The sequence below is a fragment of the Patiria miniata genome, unplaced genomic scaffold (genome assembly GCF_015706575.1).
Source record: "Patiria miniata isolate m_02_andy unplaced genomic scaffold, ASM1570657v1 HiC_scaffold_24, whole genome shotgun sequence".
NCBI lineage: Eukaryota > Metazoa > Echinodermata > Asteroidea > Valvatida > Asterinidae > Patiria > Patiria miniata.
This window is the reverse complement of record NW_024037063.1, coordinates 17,215,401-17,243,088: the sequence shown is the minus strand read 5'-3', so window position 1 is coordinate 17,243,088 and position 27,688 is coordinate 17,215,401. Positions and strand designations below refer to the sequence as shown.

General features: G+C 39.3%; 1 protein-coding gene across 1 annotated transcript; it reads right to left on the bottom strand.

The window, feature by feature from the left end:
• Positions 1-27,688, bottom strand: LOC119732273 (E3 ubiquitin-protein ligase MIB2-like). The gene is made up of 15 exons (XM_038205732.1): positions 27,503-27,688; positions 26,962-27,066; positions 26,110-26,281; positions 20,903-21,009; positions 20,468-20,659; positions 19,223-19,347; positions 18,139-18,286; positions 17,346-17,527; positions 14,370-14,521; positions 8,736-8,895; positions 7,814-7,968; positions 7,222-7,348; positions 5,543-5,749; positions 2,920-3,104; positions 1-152 (listed from the first exon to the last, which is right to left on the bottom strand). The coding sequence occupies exons 1-15, from the start codon at positions 27,609-27,611 to the stop codon at positions 110-112; spliced, it is 2,169 nt and encodes a 722-aa protein (XP_038061660.1). The 5' UTR covers positions 27,612-27,688; the 3' UTR covers positions 1-109.

The window sequence follows — 27,688 nt, the reverse complement described above, 5'->3', positions numbered from 1 at the left end:
ATGACTAAAATCATGGCAGCATGATAAAGGTCTATTGTGGGCCGTGTTGCTGGAGGACCACTCCCGGCCACGACCTTATCGATGTGTCGCTGGTTGCACGGCAAACCGTTTAGCTGACAGTACAACAACATTGTGGGCGACTGTCTTGGAACCTGAAACGATCAAAGAATAGGCAAGATGCCTCAGTGAAAATCTCAACAACGATAAACTCTCCTGCAAGAACTATAGCGCAACCACCCGAAGACAGTAAGTCGAAGTTCTCACATTTCCATAAGCGCGCTGTACAACCGTTAATTTTAAGAAGACATACTATACAGGCATCGCCTTGAAAGGGAGGGCAAAGAAGACTGGTTACCGAAATCAAGAGTGGAAGGGGGGCGGAAACCAGTTTAGAGTTTAGTGGGGGTTTTTTACACCGTAAGAATCACTGCATATCAGAGGAGATTTGACGCAACATTTTCCGTTACACCTTTTACTGTATATTTGTTTTCATGTGCCACACACGGAGTTCTTTACTTTAAAAGAAAAAAGTAAAAAAAGAAAATATAATTTATAATTTCTAGGGGAAATCTCACCCGGCGACCCGCAAGTGTCCTTGCCAAGGATGGCGTAGAAAATACAAACAACAAATAGACAAACAGCGCCGACAAAACATCGTGCAGCTACCTTTGACACTTGACTCTTAATAAATCACTATGTACAAACAGTATACAATCCCAGAAAAAAAGTTTAATCGTACACACAAAGATAGCATGTACTCCTGTTAACGTGCTGCATTATGAATAATTGAAGTAAAGGCATGGTAAATGCTAGGAATTTACTGAGTTTATGCTTCTCACAGCCTGGTTTTAAATGCCTATAACCTAGGGTATACTTCTAGCGTGCATTGAAAGAACAACATGTTCATTCGACGCTTATGCAAATTATTTTGAAATTATCGCCATTTATAAACCCACCGTGAATATGATGATCCATGAACGAGTAGTTTTTATCTGAAATGATGTTCCTATGGTCGGTAGTTCTGTCTTAAATCGGTGTGAAAAGAGTTTGGAAGATCTCAGACGAAATACTCACGAAGTCGCGAAAACACACACTTCATGTATGTTTACGTTACATACCTAGTATGCACATTTCTTCTTCTTTTTTTCGTGTTGTTAAGAAAAACCTGTAAAAAAATCATTTTACTCACAGTCTTGTGTGAGGACTCTTTTAAACCAACTTTTTTTTCTATGATTCCCTTGAGTGTTTTTCTTTTTTTCTATGATTCCCTTGAGTGTTTGACATTTTGCGACGTATAAACCTAACCCAAGAATGCCTCTGAGAGGGGGAATCTTGTGTGGACATGGGCAAGTCCACACAGCGTATCTGAAACCTGGTTTATGTAGATATCTTTTGTTTGGAGGTCCACACAGTAAATGTAATGCTTGTACGGCCTCACACACTTCTTATGAGAAGACCTTTGTTTCCCTTCTTTTGTTTTCCTAATGTTCCTATTCATTTGTGCCTTTGTCAGTAAGAGTTTGGAATGATTCTTTATGTGTTTTGACTGATCATTTTTATCCTGAGGCTTGTGGGGGCTTGTGGTTCTTAATGTGTGTTTAACTTATCTTTCATCAGTCTCTATACAGTTTAAAATGTTGTAAGATAATTTTGTGTTCTAATCAATGGAAAGGGGGCCAATGCAGCGATAGGGGCGGGGTGATCTGTTGGTTACTCGGTTATAATTTCTTTGTTGGTTTGGTTACACTTGAATGGTTTTAAGGTTTTAAGGCCTTTTATTTATTTTTGACGGTTTATCTTAAAATATTTAATACATTTTTTTTTCGATGTAAAATTATATGTGTAAATCTAGTTTAATCATTATGACTGTATTTTTTAGTGTTCTGTTTCGGAGCTTTCATCAATGTTTAGACATTTTCCATTTTTATCTTTTAAATGGACAATAAATGAATTGAAATAATAATGAAATAATGGAAATCTCAAACTTCATAGCGTTCCCCTTATGGGGTAGATTGATTTCTAAAGATTTTCGCTATGGGGAGGATAGAGCCTATTGTTCCATTGTGTTTCCTTCCCCATAAGGAACCCTGTACATGTTCACCCCAGCACGTTTGTTTATGGTGTAAATGTTCTATTGTTCCTCTTCCCTTTTTTTTTTTTGCAACAGCTCTCATTGGTTTTGTACACATTTTCTAGTCGAGGTTGTCCTCGATTTGGTTTCTGTCCTCAATTCAACGACGATGTTGCACTTGTGTGTCCTCGATTTACACTGTAAACAGGCATGTCAATTTACCTGCAATCGTGGACCCCCTATTGTCCCTCTTTTGTTTGCACTTAAACTTTTTAGAAAGAATTCCCATATGTTTTGTACACAGTCGTCAATTGTTGACCTTCGGGAATTGAAGACCGTTTTGTCCTCTACTGTTCAACGTCCCGTATTGAATGCAGAAACAAACTCACACACACAGCCATACCTTACATACCTATTGTGGATATTATTCCTTCGTATAATTCGTGTAAGAAATGCCAGACTCAAAAATATCATCTTACTTGCACTGTAAACACTCTGTCAACGCATTTATTTTAACATGATTTTCTTGAGTATTTCTCTTCATTTTGAACCTGATAAACCTAACTCAAAAATGCCTATAAACTTGTTTTCCAGAGAGGAGGGAAACCTAGTGTGGACGTGCGCAAGTCCAAAAAGGTCCACGCTTCCTGCATCCTGTGGACCTCTTTTGTTCACAGGTCCACATGTATGTAAGGTTAGAGCACAAAACAAAATCAATGGGGTGACATCCGGTGAGAGCCGCTGTCATGTTGTGGAATGCATGTATGCCAATGCATTGTTTTCGGGACAAATGAAACTCTGTTTAGGCTAAATGGAACAAAATGAGATTAAAATTAGAACAGTCTCACCTTTTCGCTTTGAAGAGTCTTTTGATTAGTTTCTCAACTGCTGGGTCGAGGGTGAGGTCAAGAACATCGTCCCCTGCTTTATTCTTGATGTAGATGTCGGCGCCATATTTAATTAGGTACAGCGCTAGGGCAACAAGTCTGGCTCTTTCGTCTGGCTCTTGGAGCTGATGGCCAAGCCTTAACAACTACATCATTGAACGAAAACATTCTGATGAAATTTAGAAGTCTTCGTGGTATTTCAACACCTAATATTGTGGCATGTATATGATATGAAATATTATTACCATAAATCTGTCACATTTCACAGATTGATGACATGTCTCCTGATGCTGTATACATGTTTTGTATACACCATCGAAACTTGTTCCACACTATTAATGCATTAATCATAGCTTTTCCTTGTACATGATGTACTTACATATACACCCACACAATGTGCCGGTGTCACATGAAAATCCGACTCCTATGAAAATCGGACTCCTATTTCCCTATTATTGGTTGATCCCTCGCACGTGACAGGTCACTCTCCCGAAACGATCCTAAAAATAGCGTAGTATCGTACTCACGCGTGGGCAGTACTACCAATGAGTCAACAATTCACGGAGTCGGATATTCACGCTACACCGGTAGAGAGTTTGATTGTTCTGCTTACAGAGCATGACCTTACAGCCCACAGGTTGTTAATTCCAAGACTCTTTGGTCATTTTACATGATCGTTTTTAAGTACAACAGTTCATTTTAAAAGAGTCATTTCGTGTAAATACTTCATATAAGTGTCGACGCTCAACAAATCGATTTTTTTATACTTTGTGGGATGAAAGGACTTAGAGAGCAAGTAACTAAAATAGACTTTTTAAACTTTTATTTATTTTCATTTGTTTTGTTATGCAACATACAAGTTCTAAATTCGGTGGCAAAGGGGAGTGGGCGGGGCCTAGCCAGGTGTGTGTTTGTGTGTGTGTGTGGGGGGGGGGGGGACTACAAGACCTACTATTCATCCACTGGTCTAAAAATGATACACAGTGTGATTCTGTTTGTGACAATGTGCTAGATTCATGAACAATACCAATTATACATGTTATTACTCAAAGAAAAAGAAAAAACTGAAAATACATTGTTTTTTAGGTATTTGTGAAAATTACCAATTTTGAAGCGCTTCGCTAAACGTGATTTTTCAGAAGTGTTTCTATTTTTTTCTTGTAAGGGTGAAAAAAATGATTTTTTTTGCAGCCTCAAAATTGCCCCAAAAATGGCCAAAACACATAATGGCCCGTAACCATGACAACGGGCAAAATATAAATTAAAAAAGTTTTTGGAGCGTGGACACTTTATATGAAGTATTTTTTATACACAAAACGACTCTTAATTGTTTTTAAGTTGTTATTGCCCATTCATAGTAATTGTTATTTCTAAGAATCAAGACAAACAAGTTACAAAATTAACTAACTCTTCCTTTCTGAAGTATTTCAACTTCATCCTGATTTCCACAGCACATATAAGTACTTCCCCACGAGCAGTTCCTTAATCAGTCAGTGTAGGCCTAGTTCAGACTTGCAATTGCATGCTGTTGTCCTGTGTCGGAACTTTGTCGTAGCTACGGTTGATTGCGGCCTTGTATAGTCTGTAGAGCCTGACTTTCCCGGAAGGTTTAATCGGACTTAGACTCGACCTTTGTGACTCGTGACTCGGACTCGGACTCGACCTGCATGGCTCGAGATTCAGACTCGGACTCGGGAGAGGTTTATACTCGGACTTGGACTCGATATTTGGTGACTCTGATATAAGTCAGGAAGTATGCTCCAGAGCAAGGGCGTAAATCCCTGGGGAATGAGGGTATTATATCCCCGCGTTTTGACCGGGGAGATGGGCTATGGAATCATCCCCCAACTTTTTCTCGATGAGAAAAAAAAATGATTTTGAGGTCATTTTTCAACATCCCAACGACCAAAATGTATTCAATAGCACTGAATAATGGTGAAACAAAGAACAAAAGCTTTCGAAATACGGCTATTTGTTGCCAGTTTCATACATATTGATATACATCAATATCCTGAAGAGCGCCCCCTAGTATAATGTGGTGTCAGCTCCAGTGGCGTATCCAGCGGGGGCAGAGGGCACTTTGCCCCCCTCCCCCGGCTGATTTTTTTTGACAATTTTTTTTTCAGCAATGATTTAAATAAATGTTTATAGAGTTCTTCTGACATCAATCCCACAAAAGAAAACCCGCTAAACAATTACAATGCGCCGCCCCCCGCTTTTGGATTTTACGGAGGACATGTCTACGTTTCGGCGTGGATGTGCGGTTGCCCTCCCCCCCCCCCCCCCGACATCAAAAGCTGGATACGCGCTGCTGGTCAGCCCCCCCCCCCCCCCCGCTTTTCGAATTTCCACGGGTGGGTATTTGTGGGATTTTTGTCATCCCAATGCCCCCCCCCCCCCCCGCCACACTCGCCGGCACAGATTTACGCCACTGCCCCACAGTCTTTCCGAAGTTGAACAGTGCAAAATGCTTAAAAATTAATGTGTTTTGACGCTGGAATTATTGAGTGAAATAATTTCCGCTGATGCGTTAAGCGTTGAGAGAAGCAATATTCACTCATGCTACGAAAAACTCGACATTTACCTGTCCCATCGGTGTTCCCCGCATGATCGCTTTCACGGCGTCTTCTATCATGAGCAGATGGAGGCTGGTGTTACCGTCGTTATCCTGGGCGTTCACATTGGCACCGTTCGTGACCAGAGCCTCCATACACTTGTCGTGGGTCTTGTCGATGGCCAGGTGCAGCGCTGTTTTCCCAACGTTGTTTTTCAGCTCCTTGTTGCAGTTCACCTTTGAGACAAAAGTTCGTGCTTATTGTGAGTCATTAAATTGGCATGAATTAGTTTTTTGGGTTGCCGACGTTGAAACAGTATTCACAGCTAGAGATAACCCCAAAGATCTTAAATGTTGTTACTTTCAGAAATTCCCCAAATTCTGATGCCTTGAGAAGCGCACGAACAAAAAGTCTGTGTTAGAGAGTTTCGACAGGTTCGAAATTTGCAACCCATGTGAAGTGATCCATTAGCGTAAATCGGGGAGGTGGGGGGTTGGGGGGTTCGGATATACCACCCACACCTTCTGACCGGAGGGGGGATGGGCCATTGGATCACACCCCAGCTTTTTTGGGTGAGCACCCCCCCCCCCCCAAAAAAAAAATGCCGATTTTTAGGTTATCTTGTAACTTTCTAACGGTCCAAAGTTTGTTAAATAGTTTCGACAAATGGAGAATAAACAGTGCAAAAGCCCTGTTGTTATGTCATGCCAAAGAGGCGCGCAAGTTTCCATTACATGTACATTTGTACCTTGAACAGCGCCCCCTTGTGCCATCAAATTGTGACTAGCTGCGTATTCACATTGCATGCACACGTGCGACGTGTTGCATAATAAAAGCAATACATGTACATTGATGGGGGTAAGCCAAAATTGAAATGGACTAAATGAAACTTATAATAAGCTCGGAAAATGTCCATTATCTTTGTGTGGCTATTTTTCAATTCCCACACATTTCTAAATTTGACGAGGATGTATTTTACTGGGGCGTGCATAAAGGCCTACCGTAGGTTTGCTTGATAATACATGTATCTATACTAAGCGGTGAATGTATTCGGCAAACGCATTTTCTCCAAGCTGCATGTCGTACGGGCAACATTTTTATTAGGGACCATTAGAAACGGTGTGGGTACGGGATCGTATTAGGCAAGTAAATTCTTGTCATTTGATTGGAGGAGTGTAGGTCACGCGGCATTCTTTAGTCGAACCGGTTTACGTCATAACCGTGCTTTTTTGGTTCCATTCACCGTGCATTTTCGTCCCATCCCTATTGATCTATAACATGTCGCGCGCACGCTTAGACGCGCAGCGGCCCGGCGCTATATGATCTTTGCATTGATGCAGTTGCCTTGATTTTTTTTTGCAGTTTTTTTTAAGAACTTACAAAGTTAATTTTTAGTATTGTCAATGATTTGACTTTGAAACCTTTGGATATGATACAATTTTGTGAGTTTTGTCTGTTCTTAAAGTTTTATCCTCCAATCAAATGACAAAGATCTACTTGGATGTTATATATAAAACAAATAATAATGTTTTGCATTCGGGAAATGGTGAGAATATTTTTATTTGTTGAAAGATGACATGTTCCATTCAACTCGGCTGCGCCTCATTGAATGGAACATTCCATCTTTCAGGAATCTTTTCAGGGATTTACTTAACTCATGTCGAAATGTATCCCCTTTTCATTCAAATCATGTTATCAACGACCTCACCTGTTTGACGAGGATCAAGGTGATTTCAGTCAGTCCGTTTAAGGCAGCGAGGTGAAGTGCAGTGTGACCGTCCGTTCTGGCAACATTTATCATGTCTGGCGACTTTCTTAGAATCCCTTCCACCGCACTAGAGTAATGAAATTTGTTTGTTTCATAACGGAACACCCAGGCACGTGGTGGAATATTTAACAGCAAAATATTAAATCAATGCATAGACTGTTTTGTAAGGTGAATTTTTCAAATTAAGACGACCATAGATAATTTCAAAGGTCTTTTTTTGTACGAGAACTGAATTAATGTCTGGCAGCCAATAATTCGAAAATTGTCAAGTAATAATTCAATCACTACTGGTAACATGGGCCGATTTATTTTTCGGTTGATTTCTCATTAGAAAAGGATTAAGTTTTGTTTTGCTTGAAAAACAGCAATGTAGAAAAGGAGTCTTTTTGTTCGGGATCAAATTCGAAAAAAACCACCACGGATTGAGTTTGTCATAGAATTAAGTTTGTCACAAACTTCATCAATTCCAATATGGTTAAGTTTCAAATCAAAATTATTATTGAACAAAAAATTAATAAAAGAAATCCCTTACAAAGTGCTTCCACACAGCACGGCTTGATGCAAACTGTTTAATCCCTTCTTGTTCACCTGACGGAGGTCAGTCCGTTGGTCGTTTATCAGCCAAAGGATGATCTGCTCTTTATTTTGGGCAGAGGCTAAGGTTAGTGGCGTGTGGCCATCACTTTCCTATTAAAAGAATTAAAAGTTCTTCATTGTGCTCTTTGTCTGTACTTTTACTATAAAATTAAGTTGACAATATTTTGTGACAGAATGTTTGCGCATTTCATAAATTGGCTGTCCCGTAGTGTAGTTTGGTACAAGTACTTTTTGGTGTAGATTTAGTTCTCGGTGTCTGGCTGGCTTAGTTTCTAGCTATAGTTTCTTTTTTTCTGTAAATCTTATAATCCTTGAATTACTGGGTTTTGCAACATATCAAGCAAATGCACAATTTATATATTCATTCTAGATATTTCAATAATGGCTCCACATGCATACAATTTTTTCTTTCTCATGGATGTTTGTTTTAGTGCAGATACAATGGCATGGCCACATATTGATATGTGTACCTGGTTAAAGGTGAATTTGTATTACGCGCATAGCCAGTTCCGTTTTCTAACTGCGCATTTTGCTTTCAGGATAAACAGTATAAAATAAAAGAAATTATATTGGTCTGGAGTAGCACGCAATTCACAACGCTTTGACAGCGAAGTGTTTTTAATGTGTTTTGTTGGCCCCAAATTTTGTGCGAATGAATGTTTCATCCTTTTGATTGAATGCAATATGAATCTTGTTACGCACACTCGCAGTTGGAATACCGATTTGACTTATTATCGATATTTTTCCATTTAATATTGAATGAGCAATGTTTGAAAGTAAAAACTTCACTATGCATTTAAGCAGTTATTATAACAAGTTACAATTTTAATCATGATGTGAATAAACACTCCACTTACTTGACAGTTGACATCGCATTCCGGCTTACCGAGCAACGCCTCTGCGCATGCGTCGAACCCATTATAAGAAGCAAGGTGGAGTGCGGTCAAACCACCGTTGTTGGTTGCGTTTACGTTGCTCCCAGCAATAAGAAGAATTCTGACAATGTTTGGCTTGTTGCTAATTGAGAAAGCATCACGTCACATTAAAAATAAAACCAAAGAGAATAAAATCACTTTTACTGATAGTGCACCATTTAGAGCGAATGGAATAAACACGCAGGCGACAATTAAAAGCAGTCGAGTCGAGTCATTTTAAAGGAGTGACTCTAGTCTAGTCGAGTCATTAGGTCAAGACGGACTAGAGTCGATTCAAGGTGTGTAGTCGAGTCGAGTCGAGTCGAGTCAAATATTTAGCTTGAGTCAATTCGAATATTTGGACACTATAATAACAAATAAAGACAAGCGAGAAATTAATTTGTATTACTAACAGTTAATAAGAAGTGGAACTTCGGTCTTATAGGCTATATCTGGTTTGGCTTTGGGTCTAGAATTGTTTTCGCTTAATAAAAGGTCAAGAGGGCTTAGGAGCCAGCAGCAGACAAAAAATAGAACTAAACAAAACAGCTGTAATAATTCAATAGGTATCTAGAAGCATGTATGTGCAAACAAATCGATTTCAGGGGGCCTAAGCCCTCAAAATAAAACCAAATATGTATTATTATGTTTTAATTTTTTTTCACGACAAGCGTGTTGTATTCGCAAAGTGACGTGAATGTATTTTTCACCGTAAGTCAAGGCAAATATCTGCTAAAAATCTGATTGTTATTAGGAATCTTTTAGCTTCTGGTCCTTATTTTTTTTTTTTTTGGTGTTTTAATTTTTACTTGTATATACCAGTGTCGGAGAACTCGTACTCGAACTCGAACTCGAGTACAACTCGAGTACCAATAAGTACTTGGCCCGTACTCGATCATAAGTACTAAACAAAAACAAGTACTCGGCACGTACTCGGACTCGACCATTAACTCGACAAATTGTACTCGGTGAACTCGATCCCAGTCGCGCCGTACTCGAAAGAAAATTCAGATTTTTTCGATACTAATTTTTCGATACTAAACATAGACCAAAAATTTCACAGAGTGAAAGTATTACGCTGTATTCTTTATCGACTCTGCATCGAGTATTTGTGAATGTGTATTGGCAGCGCTCGCAGTATCGCTGGTGCACATTTTTACTGTCCTTTTCCTACTTAATACTACAAGAATACCAGCGGAACAAATGGCAACCTTCTTTCCATGGGCTGCATGTGCGTTCATCACACGAGGCATTTTCTAACTAACAAGGTGCGGAAAGATCGTATCCGTGGGGAAGAGGTTGTGCACATCACTCTTTGTTGGAAACGCGTCACATTCTCTCGCACATGGCGGCGAGTTCGATCCCAGACGTAGACATGTCTTCTTCGTCAGAAATAGTTGGGGGGTTAGAAATCACAAGGAATATTTTGCTTAAGGACAGAAGCAGCACAGCGGATTTCGGAGAAGTCTGGAACAACCTTCAGAATGAGGATGATCGTCAATAAATCAAGAATTCCAAGCAAAAACATCACTTTTTTAATATGTGTACGTGTTAATTTCTTGGAATACTGGGTAAATACTTTACATATCACATGTAAGTAACAGTGCTAATTTCCATAATGCTTTAGTTTAAAAAATGTACTCGGGATGTACTCGATATCTTTGTACTCGTACTCGGCCCGTACTCGGACTCTGAAAAACTCGAACTCGGATTTTTGGCCCAGGACTCAACTAAAAAGTATTCGGTCTCGGCACTGTGTGTACTCGGAAAACTTGGTACTCGAGTTTTGGTACTCGACTACAACACTGGTATATACCCACCCAGTTCGATCTGTATAATTTATTCATAAGTGTGATTTTAACCATTCAACTTCGTAACCTTTATTTTATTTTTCTAGATTTTCCGAACTTTTGTTTTAGTTTTTTTTTTTTATTAACTATGTACACTATTGCTTTAGCATTTCTATGCTTGTGTTTTATTGTTTAATTATTTTGTTTGGTGTATATTTTGTTTTATAGTATATTAGAACTTCTATTTATGTTTTATTTCATTTTAATTATATATTTCCCAGGACCCCATGGAAGACCACAAGTTAATGTGGATGAGTTTTCCTGGTAAAATGAAAGATAACATGAATACTATTCAATAAATATTTTTTCGCAAAGTTTTGCTTTTACTTTTGGGACTCGAGTCTTATTAGCCTTCGCTCGAGTCGAGTCGATTTGAGTCTTTTGGTGAGGAATTCGAGTTGAGTCGAGTCATTTGCTCACAGTTACTCGAGTCGAGTCATTTACCGATAGGGACTCGAGTCGAGTTGAGTCATCAAAAATTGTGACTCGAGTAGAGTCATTGACTCCGGTCATTACAACTCTGGTTAATAATATACTTCAGGTGTTTAGACAACAGTTACTAGAGAGTACAAATGTGTGATTTGGGTTTCTGAGGGTGACAGATGAGTTGAAGTAAGCTAAGGCAGACCAGATCAGATATTGGTAGTAGACAGATGAGTGTGTTTTTGGTGTGGGTGATCTCATTAATCTTATTCACCAGGTGCAGCAAGCTACAGCAGGCCTTTTTCAGCTATCAGTTTAAAGCCTAATTGAGGCAGTTACATGAAGTCGAGGTTTTTGAAACCAGTGCTTGATTTGTCAAGACTTGAGAGCATTTTTGCTCATGTAAACACACCAAGGAAGAATTTCAGCAGTTCTCAGAACCAAACAACCGTACGTGTTTATTTCAAACTTAATTTATGATAATTTTGAACACTAATTACAGTCAGTTTGTGGAGGCAAAATAATGGATTTGTATAAATTATGAGTAAATTTCAGGATTATTGATATTAATGTTATGTGACTTTAATTGGCCACAATGACGTTATTTGAAGTATTTGTAGGGTGTGATAATAAGAATTCGTATTGACATTTTTATTTACCATGAATTTCGCTACAACAAGTGAAAGTCTGAACAATGTCGTGAAATGATCATTAAGCAGTTATTACATTTAGAATGGCTCTTTTGAATGTTAAACAGCTCGTGTGAATGTTAAGCAGTTTAGTCAAATTTGTCATTTAAAATACGATTCGATGTTTTCTAATTATTAGATGGCTGGGAGTTGAGGGACTATATCCAAGACATGAAGCTTGACTGGGGTTCCTTGAGGCTATCAGGACCAAGGATGGACTCAATATTTTACCCTGAAGAGTCCGTAAGACACCTGGACTCCGCGGTGTTTCCAAAGATCGTGCCAGGATCCAGACAGATATCCGGCCCAACTCCTCTATCCGGCACTGATAGACTCAGGCAAGTAAAAACTTAGAATTGTACAAAGAAACTGCTCCAGATTAATTGTTTGAGTGTGACTTTAAGAAGTGCATGAAGGATTTTGTAGAACATAACTAAGAAGTTGTAGATAACTGTATTTTCTCATTGATCAGTCGGAGAAATCGTATTAAGGAATTTAGTTGTAAAAATTTGTAAAAATGATTTTATGCGAATAGATTAAGTTCAGAACAAGAGAAAAATTGTCTGGTGTTTTCGTTGTTGGGTTGTAAATGTACATGTATAGTTGTAGACATTAAGGACATATCCTTGGAAATATTCTAAAACGGACGAAATGGAGCAATTTATAGACGACGGGGAAGTGTCAGGTTAGGGAAACAGACTAGCTGGTTGCACCCTTCATTGATGTATAACCAATAATGGCAAACAAAAATGATTACTAAAGTAAACTAGAGGTTGTAGGAACAACCACACGGTGTTGGGCCGTGGATTACCGCAAACTTTGCCACACACATCAACTCAAAATATGCATCTTTAAATCCATGTTTGACTTTTTAACATGCCGCCAGCAAATTCGCATCTTCTGCCAATTTCAATTAATAAAGCACTTCCGGTTTCGACCGGAAGAAGGGTCACGTGATTTTGCACTTAAGACCAAAAATGAAAACCCTGCAATATTTTATCGATTGCCATAAAAAAACAAAATCAAATCTGTAGCAGTTGATTTTATATTGATCTTCAAAGATTAAATATGGACATATTTATTTGCTTGTAATATGACACTTGATGACGTCATTGTGACGTCATCGCCAGAAACCTCCAGAGCTATATTTACTCTGCTGTATATAGCCCCATCTGGATTATATCTCTCACGGTTGATTTTTTAGCAATTGTTTAAGGTTTAACGATCTTTTCTTTATAACTTCCGGTCTGATGACGTCATCCATTTTTTTTCGAGCACAGGTCTTTTCTGCATTAAGTTCATCAGTTATGTTAGGTTTGAAGCGATTACCGCAAATTTCGCCACATACATCAAGTGATAATGCGTTTTCGACGTTTTTTAAACTGCTGCTAGAGGGCGCTCTAACATTTGATGACGTCACCTGTAAAATGTTTGTACAGTACTGCCTAGGCAGACACTCACATCGTTGAAAACAAGTTCGCATCTTCTGTCAATTTCAATTAATAACGCACTTCCGGTTTCGACCGGAAGGAAGGGTCACGTGATTTTGCACTTAATACCAAAAATGAAGACCCTGCAATATTGAATCGATTGCCATGAAGAACAAAATCAAATCTGTAGCGGTTGATTTTACATTGATTTACAAAGATTAAATCTAGAAATCTTTGATTGCTTGTAATTCGATACTTGATGACGTCATTATGACGTCATTACCAGAAACCTCCTGAGATATATTTACTGTGCTGTATACAGCCAATCTTGATTATATCTATCACGGTATAATTTCTAGCAATTTTTTAAGATTTAAAGGTCTTTTTATTGTAACTATTTTTTTCGCGCACAGGTGTTGTCTGCATTATGGTCATCATGTACATTAATTCTGAAGCGATTACCGCAAACTTCGCCACAGACATCAAGTGAAAATGCGTTTTTGACGTTTTTTAACCTGACACTGGGGGCGCTCCAACACTTCATGGCGTCACCCATTACTTTTTTTGAAAGGTCAATCCAGGCAGACACTTAAATCGTTTAAAAGCAAGTTCATATCTTTTTCCACTTTTAAATTATCAGGCACGTACTTCCGATTTCGACCGAAAGGAAGGGTCACGTGATTTTTCGCGCACAACATAAAATGAAGATCATGTATTACCATGTCGATTCCCGCAAATTTCAGGTTCCGGGTTCACTGTTGATTTTATATGAAATTTCAAAGATTAAATTTATTAAACTTTCGAGTGACGTCACGTGACCCATGATGATGTCATGATGACGTCATTGCAAAAAAAAACCACCATCTGCGGTGGATTGGGCATTCATGTATTGACAAATGAAGTTCATATATGTTTCCATTTCTCCAAACAGTTCTGGAGAAGGATTTCCTGAGAATATGCTGAGAAGAATAAAAACAGTAAAATCTTACAAAACCAATAGGTATTGGGCTCAAGGCCCAACACCTAATTAGGTAAATTGGGGACAGTATTGGAAGAAAGTCAGTTTTTCCAAACGGTGGTCGGCCAACCATCGTTGGAAACTGATGCAAAAAGTCTTCTTTTCATGAATGAGACAGCATATCAGATGCCAGCATTTCAGGAGGTGTTCGTGGAGGTGATGCTCACCTAAACACAGCAGTCATTAATGGAGCGTCTCCCACAGCATCGGGGATTTGTAGTGGTGCTTTACCTTTGAGCAATTCATGCACCACATCCACGTGACCACAATGAGCGGCTATATGTAGCGGCGTCACTCCTTGGTCATTCTGAAATTTCACCTGGGAAAAAAAATAACATGGACTTCAGAATCTCTCCAACATGTTGGATGAAGCGATGTCAACTTCCAATACCTCGGGGAGCTAATGTAGACTATCCACCCTCAAACCATGCAATGCGTTCGAATGCCCCTCCCAGCTCACTTCCAACTCTTCCTTTGTAACCAAAGTGCCGATTAACAAAACAAACCATGGACAAAAGGGGTCCTTGCTCTACTGTCTGAGCCAGTGTGGAAGGAAGTTCTGCCCCAGGATATCCTGATCCCGGAAAAATTATCCTGGTTTGGCCAGGATATTCATTGTGTGTCTCCCGGACAGTATCTGCTAGGAAATAATCCCCCCTTCAAGGTATTCTGTCACCTACCTTAACGGTAAATTTGACCCCGGATTGTTCTGCCCAAATCAGGAGATGTAAAATTCTAGTCTGAAACCAAGACTTCTATTTCTTTTGTCTTCATAAAATTTCATCTCAGGAACAGATAACGCGGTACCCGCTGCTATGTACATTAGATGTGTCCCACCCGAGTGATTTTTTCCCAACTTTCACTCGGAGGTAACACACTGAGCACACAGTGTAAATACGTCGGTGAAGGGCAAAACCTAATTTGATACCCGACGCAAACAAGATTCCATCTTATGAATAGACGGCTTTCTTTCATTATTATCGAATCCGCTTGCCTCCGGATGGTTCATTTTTTGTTTTTATCTGTGCACGAGTCCCATAAATGTTACGCAAGTCGGTGAACTTTCTGACTAATTCGGCGTCCGCCGCAATGGATTAACTCACAATTAAAGGGATATTACGGTCTGGAATGTGCCCCATTCCGCTACAAAACGCGTTTGAACGAAACGATATTAAACGGAAAGAGCGTATAAAGGTAAAATTTATGTTTTTTGAAAACTGCGTTTTGTGGCATTCCTGCAAAGACCATGCGAGAATGAATTTCGGGGTCAAAATTTTGTCTCAGAAAACTCGAGCAGTTAATTCAGTGCTAGTCCAGCCGCACAGTGTTCGCATTCTGCGGACGTGTAAGAAACAACATTTGTACTGGTGCTATGTGTAATTTATGAGACACATACACAACGTGTATCGTACATTGAATGAAAACGACAGGAATTACGTATACGTCTGCGTATACGTAAACAACCGGTATTCCCGTCTTTTTTTGAGAACGGTGAGACTTTAGGTCAGGTCATGATTCAAAACATGAATATTTCGGGAATTTTATCCATAACGGCCCTTTAGAGTATAGTCTGCCGACGAGGGTTCTGGGAGCATGCATACATGCAATGTAATCCACACTGCAGGATGGATCTGTCAGCTGTCTAGGTTTAGCATTCGATTGATTATTGTTGGCCCCATTTTACTTGTTTCATAATTTACTTTAGTCAGTGGCTGAACGGGGGTTGTTGTACCCCCCCCCCCAAAGAAACACACCATTGGTGCACGTGTACCACAAACGCGCGCGGCTAGTAGGACAGTTCATACGCGTCTGGCTGGCGTAAGGCGTAACAAGTTTATTTCTCGAGCGCACCACACATTCACTAAAAATCAGGGTGACCGTTTTAGCCGATTTTCGGCTAACTTTGACAGAATTTTTGTTAAAAAACGAGTTGGACAAAAAAATTGACAGAATGGTTTTTTTTGGCAGATTTCTGGCAGAATTCTGCAAAAAATGGTTATTTCACAGAAAAACAGCATATTTGAACAAAAAGTGTACACTTGTTTGAAAAAACCTCAATCCTTTCAAACAAACCCTTGCATAATGTCACAGGTTGGCTGGTCTAGGTGCTGAGGTTGGCCGGATGCGCGTTTTGCCCAAAATTTTTACCAATAATTTCACATCTTTATGTGACTAGATTGTTTATCATGTAATTTGAATCTTAATTAAGGCAATACTACCAATCTGCATGTGATTTTAAGTGTTAATAGTGTCTTTCGAGTAATTCTGGGAAATTTGGCAGATTTGTGATAAATCTGAACGATTTTTGATGTGCATTTAGCAGAATTTAGCTCTGATCTTACAGTCACCCTGCTAAAAATACTACGTAGAACTGTCACAACAATACATTTTGAAAATCATCAGTTGTAAAATCTCGAACAACAGGGCGGGCATGGCCGGTATTTGACCTAAAACTGGGGGCAACAATTGGGGACAGAATATATCCTACAGCAGACAATGTCCGGTCCAGCCGGACACTCATGCACACTATGTTCTGTCCCCGGACAATTTGCACGGGGACGAAAAATCCGGTCACACCGGCAGTAAAAAACAAGTGTCTACAATGGGAAGTGGATATCGCCGCTTCCATAGGTTTATTTGTAATTGCCGGTCATTGCCAGGTTATTCTGACGCGGCCATAGAACTATTTTATCTGGTGAATCTTCAGAAAAAGGGATAAAAGGAACACAATGCCTTCACCCTACAATTCCGCCCGGCCGACACGGATGTTTTTTTGTAAAAGGCTTAACATTAAAAAGAGTGTGCATAAGACGTGGTTATTGTGTACTTAAGGTGTATATATTTCCTGATTTCACCGTCCTCGGAAGTCACGGTTGGCTAGTATTTTTTTGGGGGGGGGTGCAAATTTGTTTCTTCCAAACTTTCAATAGCCTAGCTGAATATTACTACATTCCAAAATGTTTCGCTATTTCGCAAAAAAACATAACGTTGATGATAAAAAAATGCTTCACCAAGCTTTACCACGCCCACTTGGGGTCATCATGCAAATTGAGGTCAGCCAGAAGGCGGGTGCCGCGCCCGAGTTATTTATGAAGGCGTGAGTTTGTCACGGTGTCAAGTAGAGTTTCGTATAATCTTCTCACCGTTTCTGGATCATCATTGATGATATTTCGCACTTTGTGGACTACTCCCCCAGCTGCCGCGTCGAAGAGAACTTCACCCCTTCCCCTACCCGCCGCCGATTCGCCAATCATGGATCCGAGTGTGTCTATTTGAGCCTTCAGGAGTAGAGTGGCTAGTAATCCACCCAGATTTAGTTCTGAAGCTGGACAAAATTTGAAAAGCACAATCACAAGTTGCTACCACACAAACACAACAATAGTGTAGGGTTTATCTGCCGATAAATTATATAGTTAGCGTTGTTTGTCTAGTTTTGTCTTGTATTGTTAAATAGGCACATCCTTCTTGATTTCCAGAGTGCCTGATTCATTATGACGTTAAGCTGATTTAGCCGTTATTAAAATTATATTAATTGTCGTGTTCGCTTTGTTTAATTGTTACACATTTTACTATTGTTAGTACTTGTAAATTCTCTAACGGTTGTTGTTTGTCTTGTTTTGTCTGGTATTGTTGGGCACATCCACCACAAGCTTCGGCTTTTGGGATAATGCCTCCCCAGAGTGGAAATAAATGTACATTGCATTGAATTGAGTCGTACTTTCTTTTGAAAACTTTAAAACAAAAAGCCTCCGTCGGCAATGTCTGAAATCAAGACTTTCGCAAAATAAAGGTTTGGCTCTACAAACGGAGCCAATATATTTGTAAACCACAGCTCGCGTAGAGTCCTTAAACCCGAAACAAATACCATCATCTTACATTTTAAAATATGTACTTTTTTTTAATCCTTGTCGACATTTTCCAGATTATTTAATTTACCTGCAGCACCTGTTCCGGCATCTTCAGCTTCCTTCTTCTTCTCCATGGCGATACACAGGGGATTAATGAAGAACGACGATCCACCAAAGTTGACCTTGACATCGCCATCTTTGTCGACCATGACGACTTCGCCGACTTTGCCGCAGTACTATATGAGGCCAATATTGAAATTACTTATATTCGTAATATATTTCCAATAATTGTATCATGTCCTATTTTTCCACCATAAATATGTTTCTGAATTCAACTTCAAAATTCTTCCTTTTTTATACTGAAATCGACCATTGCATGCATGCGTTCGTCATCGGATTTTACTTTCATAAAAAAAAACATTCAGAGCCCATAATCAGAAAAACATTAAGATAAGATATACCCCAAATAAAAGTAGGATTTTATTTCAAAATGTAAATTAAGAAAATATATATTTTGGTAAATTAAAATTATTATATTCGAGCCCTGCCCCTTCGTTATATTCTTTTTGAGCTAAACAAAACCGCTGCAGTCCATTGGGAATTTAAAACCTCCCATTTGCAATGTTATGCTGCAATCCCGTAATTTTAAGTTATGCCAAATGTGTTACGGCTCCCGTAAAAAAAAAAAGCCACTACGTTTTAAAAATTTCATTATCTTTTATTTTAGAAATTTCCCCCAAATGCTTCAGCATTTCCCCAAGATATAACCATTCCCTTGTATTTTGGTGACACGCAGCCACACACACTAGTTTACCTTACATACCAAGTGAGGACTTTCCTTTTTTTCACTACCTGCACTGTGCGGACGTCTTTTGTTCACATGTCCGCAGAGTGACTGCACTGCTTGTTCTCCCTTTATCCCTCTTCTTTAGAATTTCCCTTCTGGGTACTGTTATGTATGGGGTACCAAAGTTCCCTTACGAGTACAAGGTAGCTCTCGTAAAAACATGACCACTTTGCGAACTCTACAACACACAATGACTGAATATCCATGGTTTGTGCCCGACACTTCACTATGGTACACATACAATTAAAACATCTCTTTCATGTAAAGCGCCAAGACATGGCTTCGACCAGTTATTGCCGGCCCTATACGTTGCTGTCGAACTTACGTCTTTGATTTCTTCATTCCAGCCTAAATTACGCTCTTCCTGCAGTTCCTTGAGCTTCAAATGGTCCATGTCCAGCAGACGGACCTTATCTCCGGTGTCCAAGTAAGGCCGGACTCGAGTCCCATCTGTATCAGTGCAAAATTCCAAGAAAGAAACAAGACGTTTTCGATCTAAAGATCCCACCATGATACCCAAGTTGACTTTTAAGCAATCAACTTTTCTTTTCAAAATAGTTTTAAAATCCAACACTTCTGTGTATTAATTTGGGGTTTTTTTTCGATCATAGGCCTATTGAACAAATCGATATTGGAGTTTCAGAAGGTTCATCTTCAGTTACAAAAAGGCTCAATTTTACATAATATTAAAGGGATACTACGTCCTGGAAAGTGCCCAATCCAGGCGCGGTTTTAGAACCTATATTTTTTGTTGGGAGGCATTCAAAATTTTCAATGGGCATCGGTACATTTGACGTCGTAAAATCAAATTTAAAGGAGCTGAAATTTGGAACATTGTTGTGTAACATCTCCATCACTACAAGGTAAACTTTTTTATCAACGTCACTTGAATTTGTGGAGTAGTTGAGCCAAAAGCAGCCTGAGTGATGTTTGCTATCTGGAACTATAGGAAAACGACTGTCTTGGAATTCTTTCCGAAAAAAACAACAACACATAGGCCAAGACCTAGTTTGAGTCATGTCCTTTTCCTCCATGATTTAAATGAACAATATTTTGTAATCATTCCAAAATTAATATTGCAAGTGCATGTACATGTACACGTTTTTGGATGTTTAATACTGCATGACAAATCAGGGTTTTTTTTAGTTTTGAACATGTTTTCTAGTCGAGGTCGTCCTCGATTTAGTTCCTGTCCTTAATTCACCGATGATGTTGCACGTGCGTGTCCTCGATTTACACCATAGACAAATGCAAGCGTGTATTTGCCTGCAATCGGGGACCCCCTGTTGTCCCTCTTTTGTTTGCAATTTAACTTTTTAGGAAGACCTCCCATACGTTTTTTACACATCGCCAAATTGGGGACATTCGGGAATGGCCAGACCCTATTGTCCTCTAATGTTCAACGTCCCCTCTTGCATGCAGAAACAAACTCACACACAGACACACCAGTTAAGTCACTGCAGGTACTCTGGCAACGGTGCTTTACTGTACATTATCCAGGGTAAACATTGCCAGACATCTCCCTAAATCGCTGCTTCACAGCCAAGTCGGTACATCTACATCATCTTACCGAAGTTTGGAAGATGATCGATGAAGAATTCCCCAGCGGTGTCCTCTTGCTTGTATTGTACGTCCAGCTTGCCTTTATAACCCACCCGGTATTTGTTGGTCTTGCCGTTTGGCCATTGAACGGAGACCAAGGAACGATGGGTTCCCTGTGTGCCAAAAACTTCCTTCACGGTTCCTATTATCCCTTCTCCTCCTATCACAATAATCAAAAGCGGAAAAGCTCAAAAGACAGTTGTATTTTTACAAAACAGAACTGCCAAAGGTGCCTGCAGTGGATAGACTATGGTTGATCGCTGAAAGATAATTTCCTAATGTGAAAAAAAATTCAAAGTAACATGCAACAAACCCACTAAAATATATTCAACGTTGATTGTATCTTCAGCTTTCTGCGTAAAGACATGGCAGGATATTTGACAGTTCCTTTTAATGTTCTTACCGTCTTGATCTTCCCATTCCCAATCGGGCCCTCGCACCACTTGGGCACCTGGAAATATGCCCAAAGAGCGGCATTTGGTGGCGCCAGATCGACATGGAACCTCAACCCTGAAACGACAAACAATTCAATGATTGATAGTGTTACGTATGCTAGGCCTTATATCTGAAACAGAAAATCGCTTGACCTTCACTTCCGGTGTTACCGGAAGTGCAGTGAAAACCAAATACATATAAATTATGATAGTGTTAAGCGAGGAATGCCAGACACAAAAAAAAACATTGTGACGGTGTCGTCTTTCGAAAGGGACGCCCCCAGTGGTTGCTTTCTTTTATTTGAAAAACTTCCGTTCAAATTTTACCAAATCGCTCCTTGATATTTGTCAATCAACTACAAATAACTTTGCATGATTTCAAATTCATGACTTCATCAGACCGGAAATTACTTCTATGAGAATTTAAAAACGGCAATATTTCAAATTCAATTTATATCATTTGATATGATATGTCGTATATCTTCGTAGCCCAATTAACGATATCCATTACAATGTTCACTTTTTGATTCCAAATACTGTGACGCCATCAAACCGGGGGTAAGGTGTTGTGGACCCATACACGTATATTTCCTAAATTTTCGTACGTTACTAAACCTCACAATGAACATTTATCTACTCCGAACTAAGTATTCACTTCCCGTTTTTGAATAATGACGTCATCAAGCCAGAAATAACTTGTATGTGTACATGTACACAGATTGGTTACTAAATTTTATCACAAAATAATTAATTGTACTGGAAAGGATTTAATTTCGTGATCCTTTGTTCGTACATAAAAAAATGCCTGCCCGACCACTCTGCGTTTGTATCAACAAAGGCAAACCGCTAGTTAGATTATTGTAGTACTAGTACTATTGTATGGGGAGGAAGGTACGGAAGCCTGTTCGTGCCAGGTTTTTAAAGTAAAACAAAATATTGCAAAACAACGCAATAGTATTGCGAAATAACGATATAGTATTGCGAAATAACGCAATACCTTTGCGAAATTACGCAATAGTATTGCAAAATAACGAAATAGTATTGCGACATAACGCAATACTTTTGCGAAGGAATGAAGGAATGCATGAGTCCGAATGATTGAACCTACAGGCCTACTTCGGCCTACTTTAGGCCTACTTAGCACTATAGGCACATTCTCAGGTCGTATTTTATGACAGATAAAGTTTTTATGGTGTTTAAAAGCCCAACCTGCATGGCGGATCCTGGATGAGCGGACCGAAGTAATATATATTAAATGGGATCAAACACTTAAAGCAATGTCTGGAGATTGTATGATGAATTTTATTTCACGAATCTTAGTGAACATTGGCATTTTTCAGACGGAAACTAATAGTTAGTCATCCCAACGATCCCCATAACCCCACACTGCCTATAATGACCCCATAAAAGCACGTCTTAGCTTTACGAACAAATGGAGAGTTAAAGGTACAGTTTTTTTTGTAAAAATTCGTTCAGTTCTTTAACATGCTCAAAACACTTTTCTAATTCATATCAGTATACGGTTTTCAAAAGTGATTCTTGAAGCAAGGCATCATTTTATCAATTTATATTGAATGGACCGGTTATGTAATTTCGGTCGGGTGATATTGGAGGGGAAAACATATTAAAGTTGGAAAATTATTCTTATCTATATAATTATCGTTCGTTTAAATGTTTTAGTTTTCTTCAGCGTTGTGGAATATTGGGTGTATAATATTAACACATCCCCCCCCCAAAAAACACCCATACAACCATTCCTTTAAATGTAGTTATATATGTACAATTTCCCCTGCATTGTTACAATACGAGTGCACTGTGGATTCACCATTATACTCAAGTAATTATTCACATTCTAAAGTTAGTTTCCTTCAACGGCATGGGTAAAATTGCTTATATATTGATGCAGTACTTTGTTGCGATGGAATCATTAAGTTCTCTTCTGTCAGCACGCGTTCGTGCATTCTGTCCACTTTGAGTAGGTTGTGTCTGTCCACTTTGAGAAGGTTGTGTTTAAAAATAAAAATCAGAAAGCACACGATTCAATACAGGGGGTGGTGGTGTGAAAAGATAATAAATCTCTTACAATTTGTTGCTCCTCCCACCTCCCGGCAAAAATGTCTCAGAAATTGTCTATTATGTCAACGTTTTCTGACAAGATCAAACATAGGCCTACTTGTCTTTAGCACCCAGCCCCTTTCAACCAAAACCCTACCACGGCAAGAGCACAATGAATAAAAACGCAATGACGGACAGAAACTTCAAGAATATTTCATCAAACTGGACAAATAAAGGCCAAACTGAACACCAGGGTGGAGTTTGTACACGACAGTATTGCGTTATTTCGCAATAGGTATTGCGTTAATTTTCAAAAAAAATATTGCGTTATTTCGCAATACTATTGCGTTATTTCGCAATACTGTTGCGTTATTTTGCAATAAATTTATTGCGTTATTTCCCAAAAGTATTGCATTATTTCGCAAAAGTAGTGCGTTATTTTGCAATAAAAATATGTTTTACTTTAAAAACCTGGTACGAACGGGTTTCCGTAGGAAGGTACACATCTCACGACAATATTCTAAATAGATGTCTGAATAGAGCCGCGCGGATAATCCTGAAGTGTGCATTCTTAACTCCTTCAGCCGATATGTTAGCTAGTCTTAATTAGATGTCATTTGCTGAAAGGGTTCAGTATCAAACGGCTATTCTTGTTTACAGATGTATAAATAAAAATACTCCTTTGTATATGACCAATCTGTTTACACCACTTATTCAGATTCGTGAAACGAGACAATCCACTGATATGGCACTGAGAATTCCTTTTGCAGAAAAACAATGTTATGACTCAAGCTTTGCTAAGACTGGTACAACTATCACATGGAATTTGCATGTACATGTAAGAACCATGACTTCTCTAACTTCACTTAAATCTGAACGACGTAAAACGTTCGAGTCAGTAATATTTCTGCAAGTAATTATGTGAGTATTTTTTTCGCTGTCTTCTCTGATTATACAAAACAATCTAAATATGTGCTTATCTACGGAGTTAACAAACTTGGTTGCCATTATAATGAGCCAGATGGGAATGTCCCCGTGTTTTCTCCCAAAAGGTTTTTTTCGGGGAGTTTTTACCCTTCCCGTTATCAGCGAATATAGCAATATAATTTTTACACGTTTCTGCTATCAGGAAATGCTACGTCTGAGGCCATACAAATTTATCGGGTACACCATCACGAGGTGAAGCATCGTCTGTTGAATTTATTATCATGATGGCATTGTGTTCCTTTGTCACCACAGATATTTCATTCCGAAGTCCGACTCGGGTTGCAACAGCTGGATTGATGATTGTTGATCTTTGAATAGGCCTACATAAATTATGAGTCCAAGGTACTATTTGCTCTGATACCAGGCGCAATGAGCCATACTTTTTTCCCTAGCAGCCAAGCATAGTCACTGAACACCATACTCTTTTTGCGTCGGTTGAATTCACCAATCTAAAATCACATGCACATAATTTCAATCGCTTGATTTGAATCAGGAATACGTATATTAGTAAAGTGACTAGATCCGGTTGTAGAATAAAATGAGTACTTTTGAACCGTGTCCAGATTTCTCCAGGGTAGTCCGATCCTAGACGTCCGTGCTCTGTAACGAGCTGGTAGTCTGGTGCCCTATCCAGACGTTCCTGAAGTCTGACAATAGAGCGTGCATGTAGGTCAGACAACCGCCATATTTACGAAGCAATTAAAGTCCTCTGCTGGTACGAGTGAATACTTGTGGTACCGTGACGACGCTGGACATTTTAATACAGATAAATACCCCTGTTATTGAAACTCGCGAATGCCGCAAACCATGAATTTATGAACCGAATTTTTCAACCTTTTCAAAACTGAAAACAAGCAGGGCAGGTATTTTGTTGGTAAATGCGAGCCATTTTACACCGGTAAATACCAGAGCTATCGCAAACAAATCCGATTGTCAACGAAGGGTGTTCGGTTAAAGGAAATGTACATCATTGGTTTTTGTTGTAATTTTCAGAAATGAACTATTTGGGGGGTTAGTATAATAGATCAAATGTTGGTACACTGACATGTTTGAAGTTTTGTGTTCGAAAATGCTGGAAAAACCAAGCAAAACAAAAAAGATTCAAGTAGTCTGGTTCCCTGACTCCACTAAAGATGAAATGGATAAAAAAAATACCGGGAAATTGTACGGTAAGAAAAGCAGTCTAGCTGGCATGCAACCCGTTCATGAACATGGAACCAATAGCTAGCAAAACAAAATTAAGACTAAAAAAAGAAATGGTAAATTTAGAGCAGTAATTGAAAAATAGTTAGGTTTTTCCAACGGTGGTCGGCCAACCAGCGTTGGAAATGTATACAAATATACCATTTTCTTGAAAATGGCTTCACACCAGGTGCCATAATTTTGCAGGATGCTTAAGCATGTCATTTACCAACATACTAGTAAGGTATTTCGTAACAACTTGGTAGTTTTATTTTTCGATGTTTGCAAATGTTGTATTTTCCATTTAACTTGCGGAAATTTTCAGAATGAAGGGCAGAATCCTAACCTAAGATGTATATCAGAACAGTCTCATATCATTTGGTCTGAAAACATAAGGTGCGGGCTTCGGATCCGGTGAGCGGATAACAATCAAATATAATAAGCACCGGGATGACGGTACCAACTCACATATATAATGAAGCCTGGGGTGCATCCAAGTAAATAGGCCAAAAATCTGACCGCCGAGCTCATGAATAATCGTTATATTATTCTATAGAGAGTTCTGAGAGACACATGGCACTTTCCCTTCGGCCTGGACTCGGGGGCTTTCAATTCTGAGCATTTCGGATGCAATTGGGTCCGAAAGTGGCGTTATTTAGCCATGTATATTTAACCAGGAATCCTTTATAAAATGGTTACTTTTCCAGTTTCGGAAATATTATTCCATTTAAGGGTGATGTTCTTTGGGTGAGAGTTTCTCCAAAAAGTCATTGGTCAACACATGTTGATCATCATTTTCATCTGAGTTCTGAGTATTTATATAAAAAAAGGAAGTATGGGGATTTATTACTGGTATCAATGGGCATAATTACTGTCTTGGTTTACCCCAGAGAGGTTAAAATTCGTAATGTCCACTCAGTTTACTAAAAAATGCAGCGCCTAACCAACTTACCCCGGAACTAAGTTGGTTTCGATCCTAGTGAAGCGATGATCCAGGCCATGCTTTCCCTCGTTATAGCAGCTGTGACACAAGTCAAAGTCATGACACTCCAGACATTTCCAGCGTATTCCTACAACACCGTCCTCTTGGCAGCCTTTGCAGATGATATTCGGATGCTTCACTCCTAAATAACATATTTTTTATGACAATTGGCGATTATACCTCATTTACTAGGAAACCATTTTCAAGCGCGTTCCCCGAATCTATTATATAAATTGTAAACTGTTAAATGGATGGCGCAAGATATTTTTATGATTGGAGTGCGTTCCAAGCCTCACTTTTACAAATTTAAGTTATTCACATTAGAAGATTAGCAGAACTTTTATGTCATTGCTTTCATTGCTACTCGCAAGTTTCAAAAATTAAGCGTTTACCTCGCTTTCAATTTAATATGGCCGACTCGTGTATGGAGTTTATATAAACCCCTCTTCGATTCCATGCCCATTTTCATCACAAAGTTCTCCCTCCCTCCCTTTTTTAATTAAACAAACAATCAAACCAACAAAACTAGAGAAAAAACATGACTTTGAAGGTAGAGTATATCATACTCCATCATACAACAAACAATTCCTAATCTCCCGATATGTAGCACAGTTTCCTTTTTATTCCTTGTCGTTGCACCCCCCCCCCCCCCCCCCCCCCCAAGATCCGTCAATAATTATTAATGACCGATTCCATGAAACTGACTGTGATAACATATGGGGAGGGGAAATTTGCAACCAGCTGATGTCCATTACTTGCTGGAGTCGAACTGGGAGAGGTGGGGTGGGTATAATGAACATTAAAACAAATTCCGCGTCTTACCTAGCTGGGCGTTATCGTAAATCCGCAGATCGTATGTGCCGTTTGCTCCACCAGCGCGGTAGTTTGCTTTCCTGCCCGAGTCCCATCGCACCCAGATACCCGTGCCTGAAAATATATTGGGAAGTGTCTCCGATAAGCAGAAAGGCTTAACCAGACTAAAGTTTAATGCACTTTAAGATTAACAGGAGGAGAGGGACGAAGAAAAGCCGTCAGGGTGCATGTATTTGATTTTTAAATTCCGCAATTTGCGATCCGTGCGTGGTTTGTACCCAAAATAGGTTTGGGGCAATTTGAGAACATTCTACACCGCGGATACGTTATACACTTTTAATAGGTCTACACGCTTCGAACTTAACCCTGGGGCATACCTGGGACGTGAGAATTTCTTTAATTTATAGTGTTATGCTTACTACTGTCGCCGTACTGTGCAGGGACCATTTCCAGTCAGGACCTCGTACAACTCGCACCCCTATGAACATGACGGTTTCGCTCCGTATGGACAATTTGTATAGGGCTTGTATGACTTCTGCAGATTACTTACCGCTGTCCTTAGCTTGTGCAGGCACCACGGTACCTACGCAGCCCTTTCCCCCGTCCTGGTCGTCCCATTTCCAGTCAGGACCTCGTACAACTCGCACCCCTATGAACATGACGGTTTCCACTAATTCGTGCGTGTGTTTTCCACAAGCACCGCATAACCTCGTAATTCAGTTATGTGATAGGCTTC

Excerpts from the sequence above, each read along its gene's own strand:
- LOC119732273 (XM_038205732.1), bottom strand. The coding sequence starts at position 27,611 with ATGTTCATAGGGGTGCGAGTTGTACGAGGTCCTGACTGGAAATGGGAC. Across the intron at positions 21,010-26,109 it reads GAAACCAACTTAGTTCCGGG|GGTTGAGGTTCCATGTCGAT; the intron begins GTAAGTTGGTTA and ends TTGTCGTTTCAG. Across the intron at positions 14,522-17,345 it reads TCAATGATGATCCAGAAACG|GTGAAATTTCAGAATGACCA; the intron begins GTGAGAAGATTA and ends TTTTTTTCCCAG.